Below are 25,855 nucleotides of genomic sequence, written 5' to 3'. Positions count from 1 at the left end.
AGAATTCTCTCTTTGCTTTCTGGCCTCCATGAGGTGAGCACCTTTGTTCTGCCACGGCCTTCCTCACCACTGGCCCTAGAAACAATGGAACCAAGTGACCATGCCCTGAAATCTCTGAAACCACGAGCCAAAGCAAGTCTTCCCTCCTTTTAAAAGTGAATGAGTAAAATAAAATAAAATTTAAAAAGTTGGGGATATAGCTCAGTTGTAGAGCTTGCCTAGCACAAACAAAGCCCTGAGTTGGATCCCGAGTACCAGGGAGAGGTGTGGGGGGAAATTATAATAAAAATCTCTCAACTACAATGCACAATTCCCTCACAATTAACCTGAGACTGAAGTCATGACTCGCAGGTCACTGCTATTTTAAGCTTTGACGTATGCTTCCTAATTTAATACTCCCTCATAAAGTTTGCATTGATGTACACTGTCTCAGCAAGATTAGAGAATAATCCTTCCCCTACACTCTTGCCTACAGTTGAGAATCCCTACCAATAATCTAATCAATCTTTTGAAAATTAATGAAGGCCCCAAAGCTTTGATCTGCATTTACTGGAATGGCCTAGGAGTTTTTTATATTATTGGCTATTATTATTTGTTCTCCTGAGCACTGTCCAGTTCCTGGGTTTGGTCTTTTAGTATGCTGCTCTTTTTATTACTGCCTTAAAAGAATTTTAGGTACTAACCTTTGGTCTGTTCTATTCATTGCAAATGCTTATGGATTTTGTTGAGATTTGTGTTTCATTGGTTTGGTTTGGCTGTATACAAACTTTTAATTTTGTATAAAGTCAAAATCTATGTTTGGCATTTAAGGCACTGCAAACAATTTTCCTACTAACCAAAAGGTAACAAAAATGAATTTCACCTAGCATTTTAATGAGTTTTTAAAAAAAATGTCTCTATGAAAATGTCAACATCACAAAATAAAAAAATAAAATAAAAAATTAAAGCTGAGAAATGATTCCAGATTAAAGAATATAGAGACATGACAACTAGATACATATATAATTCTAGACTGGATGTTTGATACAGAAAAAAAAATATGAAGGACATTTTTGGGTCAACTGATAAAATTAGAATACAAGCCATAAATTAGACACAAGCATTACATTATTGTTAAATTACCACAATTAGTAATGGAACTGATGTTATATAAAATAATACCTTTACTTCTAGAAAACACAGATTAAAATATTGAGAGGAAAAGGGCTATGATATATATATATATATGCAACTTATATAATATAGGGAAAGCTATTTTGTATTGTGTTATATCTGCATGTAAATAAGAACAAATGGCAGAGCAAACTGGATAAAATGTTACCAATAGCTAGATCTATGGAAAGGATATATGGGAAATTCTTCATTTCTATCCTTGTAATTATTATGTAAGCTTCCAATTATTTCCAAATAAAAATGTTTTCAAAAATCTTTCTTCCATCTGAATTTGATAATCCAGCTTTTATTTCAAATGGCCTTCCAAGAGCCTGTTACAAATCATCAGTAATAATTACTCAAGAACTGGCTAATCCGTGACTTATGGGAAAGGATCATTCCTCCCAGCAGGACTCAGTTCCCCCAGTGTCCCTTATATGTGGAGGGCCAGAAGAAGGGAAGGGAAGGTGTAAATCAGAGGAATGGAGGAGGTTTTGCTTATTTTACATCTCTCCAGGAGGGTGCATGTTGGCCCATCTTTGTACTATGTTAGACTTGCAAACACCCAGGGTACCACAGGGTGACCCACCATGTGTCTGCTGCCAAGAATCACAGTGCAGCTGTTGCCTTGCTGAGAACAGGAAGCACACTGTCACTGTGTGCTATGACCCTTACTAAGCTCTGGCTCCATGTATCACTGACCTGCACTTCTCATGAGGACAGCCTGCCAGTCCTCACATGCCCTGCATTGTGCATGGGCAGCAGCTGAGCAGGAAACTAACATGTCCACGCTTCTTTGGACCAAAAGCAAATGGCATCCTGTCTACAGGATTTGAAAGCTGGTCAAATACATGTTTTGTTCATGGGAACATGGGATCAAGGCTAGAAGAGGTAAAATTAACAACTACAATAAGCCTACTGAATGAACTGCAAAAGGCTAATCAATTAAAAGTGTTTCCTCGCTGGGCAGAGTGGTGCATGCCTGTAATCCCAGCAGCCAGGGAGGCTGAGGCAGGAGGATCGCAAGGTCAAAGTCAGCCTCAGCAACTTGGCAAGGCCCTAAGCGATTTAGCGATACTCTGTTTTAAAATTAAAAATTTAAAAAAGGGGTAGGGATGTGGCTCCATTGTTAAGCACCCCCTGGATTCATTCCCTGGTACCCCCCCAAAAATTGTTTCATTTTTATAATCATAGATATGGAATGGAAAAAAGAACAGTCTAAAAGTAAGAACAGAAATCCAACAGAAATATAATGAGAGCCACATCTAGAAGTTTAAATATCCCACTAGCTACGAAAAAAAAACTAAAAGAAAAACTTGGGGGCCAGGTGTGGTGGTGTACCCCTGTAATCCCAGCGGCTCAGTAGGATAGGCAGGAGGATCATGAGTTCAAAGCTAACCTTAACAACATCGAGGTACTAAGCAACTCAGTGAGACCCTGTTTCTAAATAAAATACAAAATAGGGCTGGGGATGTGGCTCAGTGGTTGAGTGCCCCTGAGTTCAATCTCCAGTACCAAGAAAAAAGAAAAAAAAAAAAACCTTGGGGGATAGCTCAGTGGCAGAGCACTTCATTTGCTTAGCATACGTAAATCCCTGGGGTCAATCCGTAACATGCAAACAAACACAAACACACACACACACTCACACACACACACACACACAGAGTCAAAAGAAATCAATAAAAAATGTACTTTACTAATGTATTATCATTCTGTCAGGTAAAAAAAGTTATTAATATTACCATTTTCCACCTTTTTTTTCATACTTAGTCTTCCAAATTGGTGTGCATTTTATACTTGAAGCTCATTTCAATTCAAACTAATCACAATCCAAGTAAGCCACAAATGGCCTTGCAGCTACTCTGTCAGACAGTGCAAGTACAGATGATGCACCAAGAAAGCTTGTCTGCAATAAATGCAACCAGTGCCCCCTTTTCAATACAGTGACTTCAATAACTTATCAATAAAGGGAATAAACCAAATTACGTCAAATGTATTAAATATATGCTGAATTATAAAAGTCGGCCCTTAATCACAGTTCAGCAAATCAACAGGTGTGTACAATTATAATCACATAAACTGAAACATTACAACAGCTCCGAGGACCTTGTTCCCTCTACAAAGACCTAGAGAGTCAAGCCTTGGAGGAAAAGGGGATTCCCTGGCCAAAAATGAAAGAAAGGAATTACAGGGCATGTGAGCCTCCAGGTCAAAAACACAGATAGGGAAAGTTTAAAGAACCCACAAGCCTGGGAGCCAAAACGCAATGCAGATGGTGGGAAAAGGCCTGGAAGGTATGCAGACATGAAGTATCTGCTGAACTCCACTCTGAGGATAACAGGCAACCCAGAGACTGTAAACACAAGAGCATGACCAAATTCAATCACTTCTTCCTAGGAATGCTGAGTGTGCAGGAATAGAAATAAGAACAACAGGAGCTGCAGCAGACAGGGCCAAGGAATCATAAGGAAAAGGCTGAATTCAGGAAATGCTGAAGGGATTTTGGAGGGAGACTAAACCAGAACTACATAGCCAGAGGAAGAGAGAAGTAAGCTATCAGGTGAGTAGGACTATGTTCTCCATGTTCTGCCCTTAGATCCTGCTGTTCTGTTCTCACAACTCCCCATGAGGTTAGAAACCTGCATCTGCAAGTCTGCATTAGCCAACAGAGGACACTCAGCCAAGAAGAAAATGCTGACTTCCTTCAGGTAGCTCTGTCAGTGTGCCAGCTGAGCCCCAGAGGTATGCCATTTGTCATCAGCACCACACATGTATAAACGGGAACTGAGAGGGATCAAGGGCTGGAGGTCTACGCAAATGTGGTGTAGCCAGAGAAAAAGCGTTGAGTTGTGGGATGTGGCGGCTCATGCCTGCAATGCCAGCAACTCTGAGGCAAGAGAAGCAAGGTTGAAGTAGAAGGATCACAAGTTTGAGGTCAGCCTGGGCAATTTAGCAAGACCCAGTCTCAAAACAAAAAATAAAAAGAGTTGGGGATGTAGTTCAGTGGTACAGTGTCCTGGCTTCAATCCCAGATGTACCCCCCACCACTCCCCAAGAAAAGAAAAGAAAATGTGTTGAGTCAAATAATCTTCTTAAATCACATAAATATTTGAAATAGTCCGTGAGTAAAATACTGGCATTCTCTTTTATTGCTCAAGAAATAAGATACCTGTTTAATCATTAGAGCTAGCTCCTTACTTTCCATAGAAAGTTATAACTGTAAACAAGCAGAAAAAAAAAAAGAGATAACTATAATAACAAGGATTAATTCCCACAATGAAGGTAACAGCTCTGAAAAAAAGAAAAAGAGTTCTACAGAAGCCAGATACAGTGGTACACACTAGTAATCCCAGCCACTCCACAGGATGAGGAGGGAGGATTCCAAGTTCAAGACGAATCTCAGCAACTTAGTGAGGCCCTAAGGACTTAGCAAGGCCCTGTCTCTAAAAGAAAAAAAAAAGAAAAGAAAAAAGGAGGGGGGCTGGGGACATGGCTCAGTGGTTAAGGGCCCTAGGGTTCAATTGCAGGTGCCAAAAAAAAGTAGAAAAAGTTATACATAAAAGCTGAATAAAAGTGGGGAGGGAGTAGCTCAGTGGTAGGCATTTGCCTGGTACTTAAAAGGCCCCAGGTTCCATCCCAGCACCCAAGGGAATAAAAAAACCTTTAAAAATTATCACTGGTTGAATTTAATCACCAGTTTGTTCTGGTTCAGTTCATTACAATGGAATCCAAAAATAACAACAGAAATTCCAATGGTATTTTGATCACATGGTTTGTTTCCTGCTTTCTTGGTCATAAAAACAGGTTACTTTTTAAATAAGCAATGCCAAATAAGGAGGGTTTTTTTGGTTGGATAGATGGCTGATTGGTCAATTGGTTGGATTTTTGGTATTAAAGACTGAACCCAAGGCACTTTACCACTGAGCCACATCCCCAGTCTTTTTTTTTTTGAGACAGCATCTTCCTAAGTTGCTGGAGCTGGCTTCAAACTTGGAATCCTCCTGCCTCAGCCTCCCAAATCACTAGGATTACAGGAATGCACCACTGTTCCCAGCTTGGAATTTTTATTAATATTAAAATGAGGAGAAACGCTGGACTCAACTGAAATGCTTTGTTAGAAGTGCTTTGTCAAACTTTTATAAACTGAATGTGTCTACCTGAAAATATCAAATAATTCCAGAGAATAGGGTAAAATAGGCTGTAATGCCAGTAGTCTATTCTACAGATGACAATTATTAACCCCAGGTAGTTACAGGGTATTGTATTTTACAAGCAAATCTAGATCTACCATTTCATTCTGTAGATGATACTAAATTGCAAAAAGGTGAAGTGATATGGCAAACTGTGGGGTCAGGCCCCAAATTCTTATTTCCTAACTGCCAATTGAAATTCCTTTCCACTAGATCAGGCTCTCTCACTCCTGCGTTTTTTGTCCACCAGACACAGAGGAGTATCAAATTATGGCAGGACACAGATGCTGGGATGAAAATAATTGTCAAAACACTATATAAAACCGGGTGCAGTGGTACACTAAAAATAAAACAAAACTAAAAATTTTTTTAAAAATTAAAAGCTCAATATTTGCTTTAAAATGATCTATTTTCTAAACTAATAAGATTATCCTCATGAAGAAATCAGTGCTATTCTTGAAGAAGCACCCTGCATTTTGGGACAGGACCACCTTCCATGTAGTTAATTATAAGGGTAGATAATTCTGTAGTTAATTCTGAAGGATTCTAGTTGGGCATATGACAGGCACTCTCCCTTAACCAAACAGAAACTGATTTGCCCATTGTTTTTGGCTTCTGAGAGCTACCAGTAAGTACCCTTCTTACAAAAACCACTTGCTAGCCAGGCACAGTGGCACATGTTGGTAATACCAGCAATTTGGGATGCCAAGGTAGAAAGATTTGTGTCCAAAGCCAGACCCAGCAACTTAGCAAGGCCCTAAGCAACTCACCGAGACCTGTCTCTAAATAAAATATAAAAAAGGGCTGGGGAGTGGCTTAGTGGTTAAGTGCCCCTGGGTTCAATCCCTGGTACCAAAAAAGAAACTCTTATTTAAACTAGACAATGTTTACATCTGCTGTTTGAAGTAAAAGAACCCTCCCCGCATAGTGTTGCAATGTTACTACGGACAATAGTAACTTAATAACCATATATCTGTATATCGGGTACTCTTCTAAAAGTTTTACATGTGGCCAGGTAGAGTGGCACATGCCTATAATCCCAGTGACTCAGGAGGCCAAAGCAAGAGGATGGCAAATTCAAGGACAGCCTCAGCAGTCTTAGCAAGGCTCTAAGCAACTTGGTGAGATCCTGGGGACATGGTCCAATGGTTAAGTGTCCCTGGGTTCAATCCCTAGTACCAAAAAATATGTAAAAGATTTACATCATTTAATCCACAAATTGATCCTATGAGGTAAGTATGATTATTAACCCATTTCACACTGAAAATACTGAGATCCAGGCAGATTAAGTAATGTGCCCTTTCTCAGAGCTATTGGTTGAACAGCCAGAAGTTTAACTCAGGCTGGAATATCTTATAAGTTTGTCTTAAATTATGAAACCTCTAATCAGACTGCCTTATGACTTGTTTTGTTTGCTGTTTGTTTTGTCTATGGTGCTAAGGAAAGCAATCCAAAGCCTTGCCAATGCTGGAAATCTACTAGTGAGCTATTCCCCCCAGCCCCATGGCCTGAATTTTTGCTAATAATAAGTTAAGAACGTCTTTCCATGTTGGAAAATACTTTTTTTAAAAAAATTCCCCATATTAAATTTTATAATATCGTTTTTCATAATGCAACCAATTATCTTCTACAGTGGGATATTTAGGTTATTCATAGCATTTTTAATATCATAAATAAGGCAATAACTGCTTTTCACTTAATTTGAGGGCACATCTTAATCTATATGTAGGTTAAATTTCAAGCACGGACTTGCCATGTCAAAGGACATGTACCTTTTATTTTGTTTTTTTTTTTTTAATTCTTCATTCTTGACTATATATTGGCAAATACCGGACATTTGTTTTCAAAGCTTGTTAAGAATATAAAAGGAAACAAAGTTGGCTGTTTTCTGTGACACACTGTTTCTGCCTTCCGGCATTCATGTGTGTTTACAAGCACAGAAGGGAGACAATCTGCTCAGCTACAAAAGAAAAGAAGATCTTGTTTTTAAATGTTAATTGATGGGAGATAATAGGATTTCCCAATCAATAACCAAATACAGTTCAAGCCCAGGGCTTAAGGATTTCTTGAGCCCAGTTTTTTTTATTGCATCATATTTCCTGAGATGATACCAAATATTGTTCACTCATGGACAGATTGTAAAAACGGTAAATCATAAGACAGTTCTGTAACTTTTAGGTCTTCCTTTCATACTTGCTACTTAAAAAAAAAAAAAAAAAAAAAAAAAATTACAGCTAGGACCAAACAGTTTAGAGCTGGAACTAGAGCTACTGGGGGGCAAAGGACGTGGGAGGCTGAGGCAGGAGGATTGCTTAAACCCAGGAGTCTGAGGCCAGCCTGGGCAACACAGCAAGACTCTGTGGAAAAAACGGTAGGGAGGAAAGCAGGGAGAGAGAGAAGGATAGAGGGAGAAGGAGAGAGAAACGAAGATTTAAAAAAAGAAACCATGGCTTACACTTTGACAGTAGCACAATCAACACAATGATGTGATTATTAGTGTTTATTTCTTTTGTGAGCTCTATGTTCTATTTTCTTCTCCAGGAGTTACCCCAGTGCCATGACTTCCTGAGAAGATCAAGCTACCTACTTTTTTGCTCTACAAATATTGAAATACACTTCAACTGAAGACAACATAAAACCTCAGACTCAACCTGACACCATGTTCTCCTTGGGGGCTGGCACTGCACCATTTAGATCAGCAGGAAGCTCTTCAGATAATGAGGATGACAAAAGAAGCTACCTACTTATAAATAGCCAGATGGAAGGAGCAAGGACCTTAGTGTACATGTTCTGCCCAGAGCTATGTCCTTGTAATACTGAACAGGAAGCTGGACTCACAGTATTTGGGAGAATGGATAACTGAAGGTAGAAAAGAAAGAATAATATCCCAAGATCCTCTGTAAACTGGAATTTAAATATCCAGAATAATCTAAGTGCCCATTATTTTTTTTTCTACTGCAGCAGTAGAACAGTGCCTGGCATATGTGAGGAGTGGGGTTCAATCCCCCACAACTGCAAAAGTTACCAACTCAAACAAAATACAATGTCAAAGCAGTTTTTAGCAGCATGGGAAGGATGAGATCACCAAGGCTCAGGTCACCCAGCCTGGCGACAACACCATCTTCAGAAAGATCATTCGGAAGGAAATCTGAGCCAAAATCATTTTTGAGGATGGCCAGTGTCTTGCTTTCCATGACATTTCCCCTCGAGCACCAACACATTTTTTGTACTCCAACTGAGTACAAATTAAAACCTCCCATATAGTCCAGATTTCTGCAGCAGAAGATGTGGATAAAATTCTTCATGGACATTTAATGACTGATGGCAAGAAATGTGCTGCTGGTCAAGGACCAAAGAAGGGTTATTAAATGGTGGTAAATGAAGGTGCAGAGGGGACAGTCTATCACGTTCATCTCCATGTTTTTGGAGGTCAGCAGATAAAATGGCCTTCCAGTTAAGCAGGAATTGGGGAATAACTTTCCCTTCTTTAGGCAAGAATTATATTTGAATTTTCAATATGTTAAACAGCATGCTTAAGTCTGCTTGTGTGTGGAGATATTGAGGAAATATTTTTTTTTAAACTATACATAATAGAAGATGTTGCATGGTTAAAAAAAAATTTTTTTTTTTTTAATCCTACAGCTGGGGATATACCTCAGCAATAGTGTGTTCTTAGCTTATGAGAAATGCTGGGTTCAATCCCCAGCACCTCCTCCCCAGAAGAATTACCCTGACGCTCCTATAAAGATGCAGAGTAACAGATTATCTCAGTCCTGTTGAATAACTGCAGCAAAGCCTTATCTTGCCACCCTGACAATGATTATCTTACAGAGACAGATAAAAAAGTTGAAAAGGAAAAGACAAGTAAACATTCAAGAAACACAATGGAGGGCAACCCCAATAAAGAAAGTACTGGCAAATGCAAGAAACAAAGGTACATGCAGATAAAATGAAGCACCCTCCAAGAAAGTTCAGAGATTCAGAAAATAACAACAAATAACCAGTTAGTTGAGGTTTCCATCCTAGGCTCAAAGACCCTCAGGCCCCTCCATCAGAACGAATCAGGACATGTTACACATTATTTATTCTAAATAGCTCAGTTGCTGTGTTTCATGTTATCTGGCAATCCTTCAGTCCAACTCAGCTCATGCTGAAAGGGGAAAAGAGACAAATAATGAATCGATGCCAACAGTGAGTGCATGGACTGTCTCTCCCACGAAACCAACTCAGGAAACTAGAGAGACTCTTTTGTGGTTGGCCTCATATAGAAGTAAACAGCATTCAAGTTGGGTTAATCCACAGAATTCATTAAAAGTTAGGAACAGTCAGGCAACCTAGAAGATTTTGGAACTCACCTAGGGCATGGCTACAACTCCGGCAGGATTCCGTGAGACTGACAATGATCTGCTGCAGATCGGCTCTGGGGGGAGTGGGAGAGGGGTTGGGGTTTTTCCAGCCATTACATTTACAGGATTCCTCGGCCTAGAAGAAGAAGAAAGAGAGAAACAAAAATTCCGTCACAGGCAGCCATGGACTGATTTTTTTTTTTCCATGAGAACAATGCACACTGGTTATATGACAACTACCCTCTCACACAACTCACCCTCAGCTTTGTCATTTTCTACCTAGGCAAGAGAAACAAACTCATAAAAAAGGCAAAGGGAGTATTTGCTTTGGGCATTCTGGGTTTTGTTTTGTTTTGTTGCTGGCTGGAATCTCCATGCTGCAGCTCAGACAGCTGACCCACACACTGGGCCACCCTTGCCTTGGTGAGTGTCCCTAGAGGGGTCAGTTCCAAGAGAATCCTTCACTAAAGTTTTATAAAACAGGGCTGGACTAGGGACGTAGCTCACTGGTAGAGCAGTTGCCTGGCATGTGTGAGGTCCTGGGTTCATTCTCTAGCACCTCAAAAGAAAAAAAAGAAAAAAAAAAAAAAACTAACCAAAATAACAAGCCACACTCCTCACATAACAATAAACACAGCAAGGACCTGAGCAAGACTCAGCTTTGCCAGCTCCAAGGCTCCTGCTCCAAACTGACCCCACAGACCAGAAGAGAAACCCACAGACCTACAGAAGTTGTAATCCCAGTGAGATGCGATGGGGTACACCTAGCTGAAGCCCCACGCACCCCAAACCTTTTACGGGCTCCCAGGTGTGGAAATGGAGAGGACATCATGTAGTCATGTAGCCTGAGGTTTCTACCTATGTGTCTTCCCAGAGTTCCTGTACTAGAACATGATATTATTTCAGTAATACTTGATAGAAATCTTTAACTTTGTCCACATACTTTTTATACTTCTCTCTCTTTGTAAAAAGAAAATAATAATAATAATAATAAAACATTTCTGTGGCGGGAAAACAGAAAATAAATTGTTCAAATAAGGAAACACCCATGGATTCATTCTAGGGCAAAGCCTTCAAAGTGTAGGTAGCCACTAAGCCATATGTGCCTACTGAGCACTTGAAATGTGTCTAGTCCAAATTGAAATGTACTGTAGATCTCACTACTTCTGAAGAGTGGTGCTGAAAGAAAAATGTGAACCATTTATTCCAGTACTGGGAATTGAACCCAGGGACACTATACCACTGCTATATCCCAGCCTTTTATATATATTTGTATGTATGTATTTATATATGTACCAGGGATTGAACTCGGGGCACTTTACCACTGAGTTACATTCCCAGCCCTTTTTTTTTCTTTTTTTTTTTTTTTTTTTTTCCACTTTTTGAGACAGGGTCTTGCTAAATTGCTTAGGGCCTCACTAAATTGCTGAGGCTAGCCTTGAATTGTGATCCTCCTGCCTCAACCTCCCAAATAGCTGGGATTACAGATGTGTGCCATCAGGCCCAGCTTATTTTTATTTTAAGATACAGGCTCACTAGTGGCCCAGGCTGGCCTTGAATTTATAATCCTCTTGCCTTAGTCTTTCTACTCCAGAGTAGCTGAGAAACTAAGATAACAGGCATGTACCACGACACCTAGATATTAATTTTCATATTGATTGCACATTGAAATGGTACTATTTTAGACATACAGGATTAAATAAAAAAGATCATTAAAGATAATTTAACCTTTTATTTTTTCTTTTTACCTTTTTAAATGTCATTTCCAGAACACTTGAAATTTCACATGTCACATTCACATTCTACTGTACTATTCTATGAAACAATGTGTACAGATATTTTTGATTGGTCTTTGGGTTCAATCTTCGGTTCTCTCAGAGGTTTTTGCTCTCCACGTTGTTCCCTCGCCCTCACCCCAGGTACCAGGTGGCTGAAGTTAATAAAAAATCTAATTTTTAGAAATTTTCTAAGTGACAGCTGCCTTGATCTTATCCACAGTGTCTGAAGTGTGTGTGGTACAGGAGAACAGGGAGAGAAGGAATTAGTTACTGGCAAGGTAAGAGGGGTCAATGTAGAAGATGAAAAGTTTGTTTTGAAATGTGGAAAGAAAAATCTGCCTTGAATATGAATTATTTACAGTAGGCCCAGTGGACCTTGTGAAATCAGCAAATACAACTTGACCTCTTCTTCCATTTTAACATGAGAATGAATATGGCACAGCCAGAAGGACTTTATGTCAGCAAGCCCCATAATTACAGACCCAGTGAATACCAAGTGCCCCTCTTTTGGCAGGGCACCAAGAAGGATCCAACTCTTATCCCTACTGCTATTTTACCAAGCTTAGCTCAGACTTGAAATTCTCTGCAATAAGCCACAAACCCCTTCAGAGATTATAAAGGTCCCAGAGTCAAGGGTCTTGGGGGAACATTCATGTGAGAACTTCAAGAGAAGGGAAGGTTTGCCAGGCATGGTGGTACACATCCATAATCTGAGCTATTTGGGAATCTGAGGCAGGAGGATCACAAGTTCAAGACCAGCCTAGGCAAATTAGTGAGACCCTGTCTCAAAATAAAAAATAAAAAGGGACCGGGGAAAGGCTGGGGTTGTGGCTCAGTGGTAGAGCACGTGACTAGTATGTGTGAGTCACTGGATTCGATCCTCAACACCACATATAAATAAACAAATAAAATAAAGGTCCATCAACATTTAAAATACAATTTTTTTAAAAAAAGACTGGGGATGCACCTCCGTGGTAGAGCAAACCTGGGTTCAATGCCCAGCATAGGGGAAGTGAGTGCAGAATATGCCACTTTGGTATAAAGGTTATACATAACAAAAAATAACTCTCTGCCTTCCCCCTATTTCCCCACCAGCAGGACATAAATAGGAAAGACAGGAAGTTAATCAGACAATTCTTATCAGCCCAGAGATGGCACCAGAGGAATCTGCACAATAAACCTTACTAAAACCAGCCCTCATTCACCCTTAGTTTCTCCATGTTGCCTACATGACCTAACTTAATTTCTGCCCCACTGAGTCTTGCTTATCTTTTTTTTTTTTTTTCCGGGTATTCAGGAGAGAACTCAGGGGCACTCGACCCCTGATTCACATCCTCAACACTGTTTTATATTTTATTTAGAGACAGGGTCATCTCACAGAATTGCTTAGGCACCTTGCTTTTGCTGAGGCTGGCTTGACCTCGTGATCCTCCTGCCTCAGCCTCCCGAGCCAATAGGATTACGGGCATGTGCCAGGGCACCTTTTTCTTTTTTAAATTTTTTTTTAGTTGTAGATAAACACAATACCTTTATTTTATGTTTATTTTTATGTGGTGCCAGGGATTGAACCTAGTGCCTCACGCAAGCACTCTACCACTGAGCCACAACCCCAGTCCTCTTGCTTATCTTTGAGGACAGAATGGCTGATGCCCCTCTTCAGGTAGGCTAGCTAAAACCAATTGGATCTAAGATGGTTGCCAGAGCAACTGTCAGCCTCTAACTTCATTCCAATCCCATTGGCCTGCTAGACGGTACACCTCCCAGCACCATGACAGTTGATAACTGTCTTGAGAACAACCAATGAAAACCATGAAAGGAGCAAAAAGGAGGTGGCACTCAAATTCTCAGAAAATACACGACTATTCCTCCCCTTTATTAACATATCCCTCCCCCTCATTTCTCTTAACCTACACCTATAACCTCCCAGACCCCCAGGGTCAAGATGCTGACTTAGTTAACTCTTTGGCCAAGAATAAACCTTCATTGGTTCCACAATCCAAAGAGGGAACAAGGACCCAATTGTGAGGTCAAAAATTGGTAACATGCCAGGTGCGATGGTGCAGGCCGGTAATCCCAGAAGCTCAAGAGGCTGAGGCAGAAGGATCACCAGTTCAAGGCTAGCCTGGGCAACTTCATGAGACACTAAGCAACTTAGCAAGACCCTGTCTAAAAATAGAAAATAAAAAGGGTACCAGGTTCAACCCCCATTACCAAATAGAAAAGAAAAAGATAGAAAGAAAAGTAATGACAAAATAGTTCCCCAAAAGTAGTTAAGTATGGCTGGTCAAATCTAGAAGGAATGGAAATACAGTACTTGCCAAAAACCTTCAGGTTTGAATAACTACATTTCTAGCCAAAGAACCATGATGTGTTACTGATTCATTCCACAATATTTATTGAAGGCCTACTATGTACCAGGCGCTTTTGCTAGATGGTGTGAGAAATAGAAAGTTCAGTTGTCTATTTTCAGAACACAATATTTACCCTAAATTGGGATATTAAGATCCAATCTTAGCCATTTTAACTGTAGCCCTTCCCTTTGACCATCCAATTTTAAAATTTACCAATTGAGTAGATCGTAACACCAAGCTCCTCCTATCAGAGCAAGGGGCAATGCTGCGTTTGGCATTAAAACAGGCAGACTGCCCACCCAATGTGTTTGTTTGCCAGGTACAGAAAAGTTTGCCTTGCAGAGCTATTTCCAAGCACGTGTTTGATTCCTTAGAGCATCCCCCAGTATTTCTAACAATGGGAAACTAAGAACCTTTTCTCATGGCACTTATATTGGGGGTGGTGGAGGATGGAGCAAGAAAAATAAATAAATGATAGTGTATTAGAAAATGATAGTGCTCGTGGTAAATCACCCTTGGGTTCAATCCCCAATATGGGGGTAGGGGGTGGGGTTCCAGTAAAAGATGAAACAGCCAGGCAAAGATAAAAGATTATCTGGCTTGCTCAACAAAGAGCAAAGGCCAGGGAGGCTGGAGCACTGTAAGGTACAGAGTTGCAGATAGTAAGATAATGGGGTGGGAGGAATCCTGTGAGTCACCTAGGCTAGGTTACTGGATCTACCCTCTCCGTCTCAGACAGGATCCACAAGGGCTTGAACTGGGGAAGGAGGAGAACTGGAGGACATGAACAGGGTGTCTCCAAAATCCCTTCCTTCCTTCCTTTGCTTTTTTCTACAGTCACAGAGGTAAGCATCACCACTTTCTTCTATGATAGTAGTCACTGAGGTTTAAAAAAGAAGGAAAAAAAAATCCATTTCCTTTGGGTAACTAATTAACATGATGAAATCATCCTATTTTTTCTTTGAACTTCCAGACCAGAAACAACTATACATTTGTTTACACAGGGAAGCACACAACAGGATGAATACAACCCCAAATTTATAAATCTCTCTGATACTGAGATGAAAAGCACCACCAATACCTTAACCAAGGTCTCAAGAGAACACTGGATTCCCCTACAATACTCACAAAGACGAACAAGTGAACTAGTCAAGGTTCATTACTGATTAAGATGCAAGATTTCTGCTTTAGGATTAGGGGTCAGGTGGGTAATAATCGAAAGTTCAAAACTCCAAGGAATCAGGGGATTTCTTTCCTCATTCACCTAGGTAACCACTTTCACTTGTGACAAGCACAGTGGATTTTTGCATCTGGGCACATTAGCAACCGCAGTCTAAGTTGTTTTCCATGGTGGGTTATTTAAGGCAGGGAGTAAAACTGGCAGGAAATATGTATGGACCAGAATAAAAATCAACCATAGCCAACATTTGTAATTCCACTTACAGAAGTGGAGAGAAAAATCCTTATCACACAACCACATTTAAGAATTCAAGGATACAGCTGAGTGCAAGACTGGTAATCGCAGCTACTTGGGAAGCTGAGGCAGGAGGATCACAAGTTCCAGGCCAGCCTCAGCAACTTAATGAGGTACAGTTTCAAAAATAAAAGGGCTGGGGATAAAGTTCAGTGGTAAAGCTTCCCTTAGTTCAATCCCCAGTACCAAAGGAGGAAAAAAAACGGAAGGATTCACAACTGTTCTCCCTGTGGGGTTGTTTATAAAGGACCTCCTCCTTACTGAAATTCAAACTAACAATAAGCCTTTAAATCTTGGAGAAGACAATACTGACTTTTAGAGATACAGATCATAACTTCATTATTGCAACAGACTTAGTACAACCAGCCCAAGAAAGAAAAATTTAAGCCCCTTCTTGTTTTAACATGACAGAGAATAATAGCCATGATCATTGGGGGGATCCTAAATGGGTGAGTCACAAATCTCATGGCAGGGAGATTTAGAATAATTTAAAAGCTTATATTTCTCCTCCTCAGTATAAAATTAAAATCCAAAATTTTAACCACACTTCTTTAAGTTACTGTAACAGAATGTTTAATGAATTCTACCACATAATAAACACAGACACTTAGAAATGGAACTGAATTCCTGGGTTCCATCCCCAGAACTGGGTGGGGCAAGGGGAAAAATGGGTAGGGGATCTCAATAAAGGTCTTTTCTTGCAAAACTGGCTAATTTGCTTTCCACATTGAATCTTTGGATTTCCAGTAATTCTTACAAAATTTTTATTTCTTTTGTTCAGAATGACTGAGACTTTTTCAAAAAAAAAAAAGAAAAAGAAAATTCCAACAACAAAGGAGGACAAAGAGAGGGAGAAAACATAGGGCAAAAGACTGAGAATTGTAACCCTCTGTCAGCCCCACAGCACTCCCCAATTGTGCTCTCCAGTGTACAGCAGCCAGGAGTACTTGCAAGTGTCAGTCCAAATTGAGATGTTGTAAGTATAAAATACACACTGGATTTTAAGGATCTAAATGCAAAACAAAAAATATTAAAATATCTCATTAAAATTCTTTTGGGGACTGGGGTTGTGGCTTAGCGGTTGAGTGCCCCTGAGTTCGATACCCAGTACCAAGAAAAAAAAGGAATTCTTTTGGAGGGGCTGGGATTGTAGCTCAGTAGTAGAGTGCTTGCCTAGCATGTGTGAGGTGTACTGGGTTAATCCTCAGCACCACATAAAGGTGATATTTCTATTACAACTAAAAAATATATAAAAATTAAAAATAATAAAATTCTTTTTGAGAAAGGCTCTAAGCAACTCAGTGAGACCCCGTCTCTAAAATAAAAGGGCTGGGGATGTGGCTCAGTGATTGAGTGCCCCTGAATTCAGTCCCCAGTACCAAAAAGAATTCTTTCTATCTAGTGTGGTGGTGCACACCTGTAAATGCAGCAACCCGGGAGGCTGAGGCAGGAGGATGGCAAGTTTGAGGAAAGTCTGGACAACTTACTAAGACTCTGTCTCAAAGTAAAAAATAAAAGAAAAATAAGTAGGACTGGGGGATGTAGCTCAATGCTAAAGTATCCCTGAGTTCAATCTCCAGTACTACAAAAAAAAAAAATTAATAAAAATTCCTTTATGTTGATTACCTACTATAATGATAATATTTGAGTATTCGATAAAATAAAACATTAAAATTAACCAACTTTAATTAGTATTAGGTATTAATCAAATTTAAATTTGGGCTGTTCTCTTTTCTTTTTTTTTATTTTTTGGTAGTTGTGTCCTGGCTTAATTTATATTTTATTTATTTGTTTTCCATTTTGCAGAGCTGGACATCAACCCAGGACCTCACAATGCTAGGCGAGTGCTCTGCCCCTGAACCACACCACGGTCCCTTCTTACTTATGTAACCTGGACAGTGGGTTGAGCAGCATCCGTCAAAATTCATACATCTGTCACAGAGACACAAACAGGGAAGAAAGCAAAGACGGAAGCAGAGATTCAAGTGACGCACTACCAGCCAGAGAATGCCAAGGACTTCCAAGAGATGCCAGATGCTGAGAAGAGGCCAGGAAGGATTTTCCCCCAGAGCCTTCAGAAGGAGCAGGGCACTGAGGATACTTACATGTCTGACTTCTGGCCTCCAAAGCAGTGAACAAAGAAACTGTGGTTTTAAACTACCGATTTTATGGTAATTTGTTATGGTAGCCCTAACAAGCTAACACATGGGCTACTAGAAAATATAAAATTACATGTGTGACTCACATTATAATTCTATCAGATATGACTGTACTAGAATTTAAAGGGAATCCACTCCCACACCCCAAGCCTTCACTATGGGCCCTAACAGTTTAGGCACACAGTAGTAGTTTCAATTCCTAAGTGGTTAAGTATATACCCCACTGAGATATCTGGGACTCCCTTGAGTTTTGTTCAGGAATTTTTTTTTTTTTTTTTTTTTTTTTTGTGCAAGGGAGTTGGATATGAAAAGTATGTACTTCCTACATATATGCATGTACCACCAACACCTAGCAACCCAAATACACAAAATTTTTAATATGTGTGGGACTTACCTGATTTGCTAAAAAGAGTAAATAAGTCTTTTAAAAAACATTCAAGGGGCTGGGGCTGGGGCTGAGCGGTGGAGTGCTCGCCTAGCACATGCGAGGCCCTGGGTTCGATCCTTGGCACCACATAAAAATAAATAAGTAAAATAAAGGTATTGTGTCCAACTACAACTAAAAAAAGTAAATATTTAAAAAAAAAAAATTCAATGCCATTCTCCTTGACTGCCAGCAAAGCATTTTCTGCCCAGCGTTCTGAGCTATTTCTACCATGCCCTCCATCTTGGCCGCCATCTGCCCTTTCCAAGTGCTCCAGCTTGACCACTGTTCTTTGAGATAACAGGTCTCCCTTCAAAACACCTTTCCCATCTCTCTCCTTAATTAAGCATGACAGCTGCTGTCTCAGGGCACTCCCAAGGGGGCAAGTCTTGCAGCTTTAAAAAAAGTACCAGCTGAAGGACAACCTTTCAGGGAGTAGGCTGCCAAGCCAATTACTGCAGCAGCTAGCAACCTGTGCACGAGGAGGGGAAGGCTGCCCGGATGACTTCATCTCCCCCAAGAGCAAGTCCGTGCAGATGTGGCACAACTAAGAAGGAAGAAAAGAATACAGCACCGCTTTCCACAGGCTAAGGATGAAAATGTTTTTGTCCCAATAGGGCCCAGGGTTAGAGGTCAAGAGAATGAAACAAGACTTTGTTATAGTAAGTAGAAGCTATGATGGATGATAAGGAGGAAACGAAACTGGATAAACAAGTGGTCACAACCCAGATTACAGATGATCAAGGGGACTCACAAGTTCACTCAGCGTTAATGCGTGAGACGGGTGTGAGGATAACTGGGTGACATCCAGGGGAACAGAAGATACACAGCCAGGCTGTCCAGCAGAATTCTGTCATGCCTAAAATATTGGTCACAATTGCTGGGCAGCGAAAGTCAATGACAGCAAAAGTCACACAACAAAAAACAAGCTGATGGAGTAAAACTGTGAATCCAACTTTTAGTAACACTTACCCTAAGAAAAGTATTCATATAAGTATTCTTATCATACGGTCTATGAGAAAGGCATTAATTATTGCCACTATTCAGAGAAAAAGCTGAGGCTGTGACTTGCTTGAGATTACTCAGTCCACCCTGCAGAAGCACAGAGCATGTACAGGCAGATAAGTGACCCTGCTATGAGTGGAGAGGTCCTCACTCCATCCCCTATCTCTTGGCTCCAAGTTGAACAAAAAGCATAATATTAGTTTAAAAGTCAAGAACCAGAGCTGGGGTTGTAGGTCAGTGGTAGAGCACTTGTCTAGCATTTGTGAGGTACTGGGTCTGATTCTCAGCACCACATATAAATAAATAAAATAAAAGGTCCATCAACAACTAACAAATATTAAAAAACAAACAAACAACAAAAATAAAAGTCAAGGGCTAGGTTTGTAGCTCAGAGGTAGAGCGCTTGCTTTGCATGTGTGAGGCACCGGGTTCGATCCTCTGCATCACATAAAAATAAAGATATGTGACCATCTACAACTAAAAAAAACTTTTTAAAGTCAAGAACCAAACCCATTATTTCATATCCAGATAGCTATAATCAGATAGCTATGATCAAAGGGCAGACGACACCAGGCACAGTAGCATACATATATAATACCAGCTACTCAGGAGGCCCAAGCAAGGGCATCACCAAGTTTGAGGCCAGACTTAAACTGTTTCAAGATTTAAAAAAATAAAAAGGGCTGGGAATGTAGCTGAGTGGTACAGCACTTCCCTAGTTTGTGCAAGGCCTTGGGTTCAATCCCCAGTTCTGGGGAAAAAATTTTAATTAAAAATAAATTTTTTATTTTTAGACAAGGTTTACTAAGTCCCCTAGGCTGGTCTTGGAACTTTTGATTCTCCTGCCTTAGCCTCCCCAATTGCTGGTATTACATGAGTACAATACCATACCCAGCCAAAAATAAATTTTTCTCAATGCTGAGGACACAGCTCAGTGGTAGAGTGCTTGCCTAATATGCACAGAGTCCTGAGTTTAATCCCCAATACCACCCAAAAAAAAAAAAGGAAAAGGGTAGATGGTAACAAATCATCAAAGATGTAGAAAATGAGAGTCTGTAAAATTGTTGGTGCAGGTATAAATGATAAAGCCACATTGGAAAACTTCTTTAAAAGTTAAACATAGGACTGCGAATGTAGGCACCTGGGCTCAATCCTCAGTACTGGGGGAAAAAATTCAAAACACAGCCAATGAAATCTGATAAAGAGCCTCAAAATAGGGGCTGGGGTTGTGGCTCTGGGGTGGAATGCTCGCCTGGCATTCGTGAGGCTCTGGGTTCAATCCTCAGAACCACATAAATGTAAAATAAACATAATGTGTCCACCTAAAACGAGAAAATAAATATTTTTTTAAAAAGAGCCCCAAAATAAACACTCATATATGTGGTCAGGTGATTTTGACAAGGGTGCCATGACCAATCAATGGAGAAAGAACCGTCTTTTCAACAAAGAGAGCTGGGTAAAACTGGATAACAATATGTAAAAGAATGATCCATTAACTCAAAATGGATCAAACTCCATGACACAAGACTACCAACTTCAACTGTCTTAGAACACAGGCGAAAGCTTTATGTCATTGGATTTGACAATAATGTCCTGGATATGACACAAAATGCTGAAATGAAACAGACAATATGGAATTAATCAAAAATTTAAAACTCTGTGCCTCAAAGGACACAATCAACAGAGTGGACAGACATCCCACAGAAGGGAAGAAAATATCTACAAATGACATATTTGCAAGGAGTTAACGTCCAGAATATATAAAGAATTCAACAACCAAAACAAATAACCCACCAGGCATGGTGGCACACACCTGTAATCCCAGAGACTCAGGAGACTGAGACAGAAGGATCATGGGTTCAAAGCCAGCCTCAGCAAAAGCAAGGCCCTAAGCAACTCAGTGAGACCCTGTCTCTTAATAAAATACAACATAGGGCTAGGGATTGGCTCAGTGATTGCGTGCCCCTGAATTAAATCTCCAGTACTTAAAAAAAAAAAAAAAAGCCAATTAAAACACAGGCAAAGGACTTGAATAGAAATTTCTCCAAAGATATACAAACAGCCAATAAATACATGAAAAGATGCTCATCAATAAACATTATGGAAACCTAAGTGTATAATAAGAGTCAGGCAGTCAAGGTGACACACACCTGTAATCCCAACAACTCAGGAGGCTGAGGCAGGAGAGTACACCCTTGGGTTCAATCCCCAGTATCACCAAAAAAAAAAAAAAAAAGTTAAGGGCTGGGGTTGTGGCTCAGTGGTAGAGCACTTGCCTAACATGTGTGAGGCAGTGGGTTTGATTCTCAGCACCACATATAAATAAATGAATAAAGTAATAGTCCATCAACATCTAAAAACATATTTTTAAAAAAGGTTAAATTTTTCCAAGCATGACCCAGCAAATCCACTCCTAGGTGTCCACACAAGAGAAATGAAAACATCCACACCAAAGACAGATATTAGCAACATTATTCATAACCACCACCAAGTGGAAAAAAACCAAATGCCCATCAATTGCTTGATGCATGAACAAAAATGTTATTTATCCATAAATGGAATATTACTTGGCAATAATAAAGAATGAAGTGCTTAAAAAAAAATAAAAAAGAATGAAGTGCTAATGCACGCTAGAACTTGCATGAACCTCAAACACATTATACTCAGCATAATATGCCAGTCAAAAAGAGAGCACTTATTGCAGGCCCCAGTGGCACAGGCCTGTAATTCCCAGCCACTCAGAAGATTGAAACAGGAAGATTACAAGTTCAAGATAGCCTAGGCAATTGCTGAAGACCCAGTCTCAAAATAAAAATGACTGGGGGATGTTGCTTAATGGTAGAGTCCTCGTCTGTAATGATTAAGGTCCTGGGTTCAATTTCCAATATCAAGTTTAAAAAAAAAAGACCATATACTGTATAATAATCCCATTTATATGGATAGCCCAAAAAGGCAAATTTATATAGACAGAAAGTAGAGTCACCTGGAACTGAAGGAGGAATAGTGTTAACTGCAAATGGACACAATGATCTTTTTGAGTTGATAGAAACCTAAAAGGAGATTACAGTGATGGTTATACAACTTCCTAAAAAGTACTGATGTTTGCATTTAAAACCAGAGAATTTTATGATATTTAAATCATACAGACCTCAATGAAATTGCTTTAAAAAAAAAAAAAAAACACAAGAACTGCTAATTTTAGCAGATAAAGGAAGAAGGCAACTGTTGGGGCAAAATCCTGCATTAAGGCACCTTCACAGCTGTCCTTTCTGTTTCAGCTAAGACTCTGAAGAAAGTCGCAGAAAACCAGCCAAGGTCACCAAGCCCTTCTGACTCATTCTTTTAGGCAACCGAGAGTAAACTTGGCACATTATAATACTGAACCAATCATGCCCATAAGTGTTGGTGTCCACCATCTTCCCTTCTTGATCATCTAACTCTATACCCTTGAGCTGAGCCTTCCCAAAAATGTGCCCACATCTCTCCTTCTTTAACTATGACCTTAACCAGAGCAAGCTGGGGAATGTGTGTCTTAAAACTGAGTATGCTCATTCATGTGCCTGCCCCCAGTGAGCTTTCCTGACTGAATATGTATAAGCTTCCAAAATAAAATCTCCTTGCTTCCTTTCCTTGAAGAGGGCACTGCTTTGGAAATAACTCCAGTGCTCTCCTTACCTGCTGCAGGCAACAAATCTTTCTCCATTCTTTTTTCTTTAGGTTCTGCTACTTGGCTTTCTACTCATGGAGATGAGTATCCATCACATTTGGCTACACTAGGGACAAATTACCACTTCAAAGATGGGATTTAGCCCACAGGAGGTGCATGCTTGTAATTCCAGATACTGCAGAGGCTGAGGCAGGAGCACCATAAATTCCTGAACAACTTACTCAAAGTGCAAAATGAAAAGGGCTGGAAATGCAGCTCAATGATACAGTGACCCTGGATTCAGTCCCCAGTACCACACAAACAAAAGAAAGGGGCTGTGGTTACAGCTCAGTGGTAGAGTACTTGCCTAGCATGTGTGAGGCACTGGGTTCGATCCTCAGCACCACGTAAAAATAAACAAATAAAGGCATTCTGTCCATCTACAACTACCAAAAAAAAAAAATTTTTTTAACTAAATAAATAAATAAAATGAAGGTATTGTGTCCATCTACAACTAAAATAAATAAATTTAAAATGTTTTTTTAAAAAACAAGAAAAACAAAAGGAAAAAGGGGATCAGGTGTTTTGCAAAGATTCCCCAAAATACATTCCAGAATTGAGGATTATTTTCTCTGCATAAATTAAGGAAACTTAATAAGCTACAATGGGATGGGGAGCAGGGGCATGGAGGTCTTCTCATGCAAAACCCAGTCCTTTGCTGATCTAAAGGAGCAAAAGAAGCTAGTCTCTAGGTGGCTGCACCTCTACTGTGTGAATTTGTCTGGGCAAAAGAGAAACAGCAAATGACAGGAATAAGTGAGTCATTAAGTAGGTTGCCCTGTTTTTAACATTAGTGGAGAGTTCGAAACAATTAAAACTTGCTAATTATAAAGACCAGTATCTCTAGTGTTCATTTTGGTCTCCTACCAAACGCCTTTGGCTTGCTGACATACAACTTTCTGGTCTTTTCATCATTCAAGCCAAATGGGAACATTTGGCTTGAATTTCTGGATAATGAATCTGGTTCCATTCCTGGAATTGCAGAATAAAATGGAAGATACAGCTTCAAGAGGGTGAGGGAGGGGAGAAAAAGCCCCTAGAAAAGAAATGGTTAAAAAGAAAGGGTGAGGCTGCGGATGGGTGGGTTACAACCTCATGAATTGGGGTGAGTGGGTTTCCTACCTCGTGAATGGTTTGAACTTTCACCTTAACTGTTTACAAGTGTTATTATTATTATTGTGGGGGAGAGTGCTGGGGATTAAACCCAGGGGCACTTTACCTCTGAGCTATATATATCCACAGCCTTTTTTTTTTTTTAATTCTGAGACAGGGTCTTGCTACACTGCTGACATTAGTCTTGAACTTTCACTCCTGTCTCAGCCTCCCCAGCAGCTGGGATTACAGGCATGCACCACCACCACCACCACCTCTACAAGTATTTTGAAAATGATCTTTTAATCTTATTTTAAAGCAACAATATTTTAAGTGAATTGTATGTAGCTGCAAATGAAGCAAAAATCTTGTTGGAAGTGAGTAGCTTAAAATAGTACTGATGTGATTTGGAACAGAGCTCAAACACAGGAATTACCTGGAGGTCTAGTCACAATGCAGATTCAGATTCCCTCAGTCTGGGGTAGAATCTGAGATCCTGTGTTTCTAAAACGGTTTCTTGATGAAAAGCCACTTCTTGGAAAAGCAAAGATCTAAAAGGATACAAATGGTTTGATGGATGCAACATGTCTCTCCCTTTAGGATTAATTTAAGCTTTTCATATGCAAATTAAGTTTAAATGGCTAAGTGATCCTTTCTGAGACATAAACTCATTTTTCTACAGTGTGACAATCTTTCCAGTTCACACTGTGGTAGGTGGAAGACCAACAAACACCATAAAACTATGACTTAAAACAGATTTTACAAATCTGAGGACTGGTGCGGCGGTGCAGGCCTGTAATCTCAGCAACTCCGGAAGCTGAGTCCAGAAAATAGCGAGTTCAAAGCCAGCCTCAGCAATTGCGAGGCACTAAGCAATTCAGTGAGACCCTGTCTCTAAATGAAATACAAAAATAGGGCTGGGGATGTGGTTCAGTGGTCAAGTGCCCCTGAGTTCAATCCCCGATACCAAAAAAATAAAATGAAATAAATCTGGGGACTGGGTGGAGAATGTAGCTCAGTGGCAGAGCGCTTGTCAAGCATAAACCAACCAAGTCCTGGTTCAATCCCAGTGCTGCAATAAATAAATAAATAATCTGGGGACTTGCCTGGTGCAGTGATGCATGCCCACAGTACCAGCAATTTGAGAAGCTGAGGCAGGAGGATCAAAACATGGAGGCCAGCCTTGGCAACTGAGTGAGACCCTGTCTCAAAATTTAAAAATGAAAGTGGTTGAGGATGTAGCTTAGTGGTAGAACAACCCTGGGTTCAATCCTTACTAACATGGGGAAAACTGGGGGGACTTGTGATCCTAGTTAAAAGAACAGAGTGTAGGGGAGAGGGGGTCCCCAGGGGAGCAATGTTGCCTGGAATTGATATCAGAAACACAAGAGGAAGGAAGGAAAACAATCACCAGTGAGCTAATTCACTAGCAGTAGCATCTCTGAAGACCTTAATTAATAGTGTCATTTTGATCTGAAAAGCCACAGAGAACCACAAAAACAAATATGAGGAATGTGTTCAAGGATCCAGGAGAATGGAAATCATATAATGAGAAAATGACCCAGCCCTGGTCATTCAAATGATTTTCATTCATGCTCTCCTAGCTTATTCCAATATCAAATCAAGAGAAAAATCTTTATTACATCTGGAAGTTCTTTTGCCTGTGCTGAAGCTGAATAAGAAACTACCTTCCTTGTGCTAAATAATTAGGTCTGGGGCTATGGGTGTAGCTCAGTGGTGTAAAGGCTTGCCTAGCAAGTGTGAGATCCTGGATTTGATCTCCAGTACTAGGAGGAAAAAGAAAAAAGAAGTCTAGTTGAATCAAAGGCCCAGAACCCTCAGGCAATATCTCAGGGGTTGGAATGACGCCAGTAGCTACCGATGGCCTGGGAGTTGGCCAGATACTTCATTGCGTGGGAGTCAGCTCTCCAGGACCAAACCCAACAAGCTCCTCTCCTAAAAGAGTCTCAGGAGGTCCTGAGAGAAACCAGGGCCTATAAACTGGTGCCCTCAAGTTTATTTAGCACACACCATCTCAGACTTTTTATCTTTGGAGATACCAAAGCAGTCAGCTCAGTCTTCAACACAGTGGAAAGATTTATCAAACTGCTCTGTTGGCATCAAGTTAATTCAACCAGCTGACTGACAGAATGTTTCACTCCTCAGCCTGTTGTTTTG

At 40.2% G+C, this 25,855-nt stretch overlaps 1 protein-coding gene and 1 pseudogene across 7 annotated transcripts in view; one reads left to right on the top strand and one right to left on the bottom strand.

Annotated features, from left to right (window-relative positions):
* The window catches only part of Kat2b (lysine acetyltransferase 2B), a 104,016-nt gene that overhangs the window by 61,623 nt on the left and 16,538 nt on the right, over positions 1-25,855 (bottom strand). For 6 of the 7 annotated variants that reach the window (XM_071619445.1, XM_071619465.1, XM_071619476.1 and 3 more), the window contains exon 2: positions 9,698-9,824. In XM_071619445.1, the coding sequence (XP_071475546.1) occupies positions 9,698-9,824 (127 nt within the window). Of the gene's footprint in view, positions 1-9,697; positions 9,825-9,945; positions 10,046-25,855 lie in introns of those variants that run through there. The other variant, XM_071619448.1, reaches the window with a different exon arrangement.
* LOC114081724 (adenosine 5'-monophosphoramidase HINT1 pseudogene) lies at positions 1,891-8,800 on the top strand (annotated as a pseudogene).

This window comes from Marmota flaviventris, chromosome 1, assembly GCF_047511675.1.
Source record: "Marmota flaviventris isolate mMarFla1 chromosome 1, mMarFla1.hap1, whole genome shotgun sequence".
In the NCBI taxonomy this organism is placed as follows: Eukaryota; Metazoa; Chordata; class Mammalia; order Rodentia; family Sciuridae; genus Marmota; species Marmota flaviventris.
Note: the sequence above shows the minus strand (reverse complement) of the source record. Positions and strands in the feature narration are given on the sequence as shown.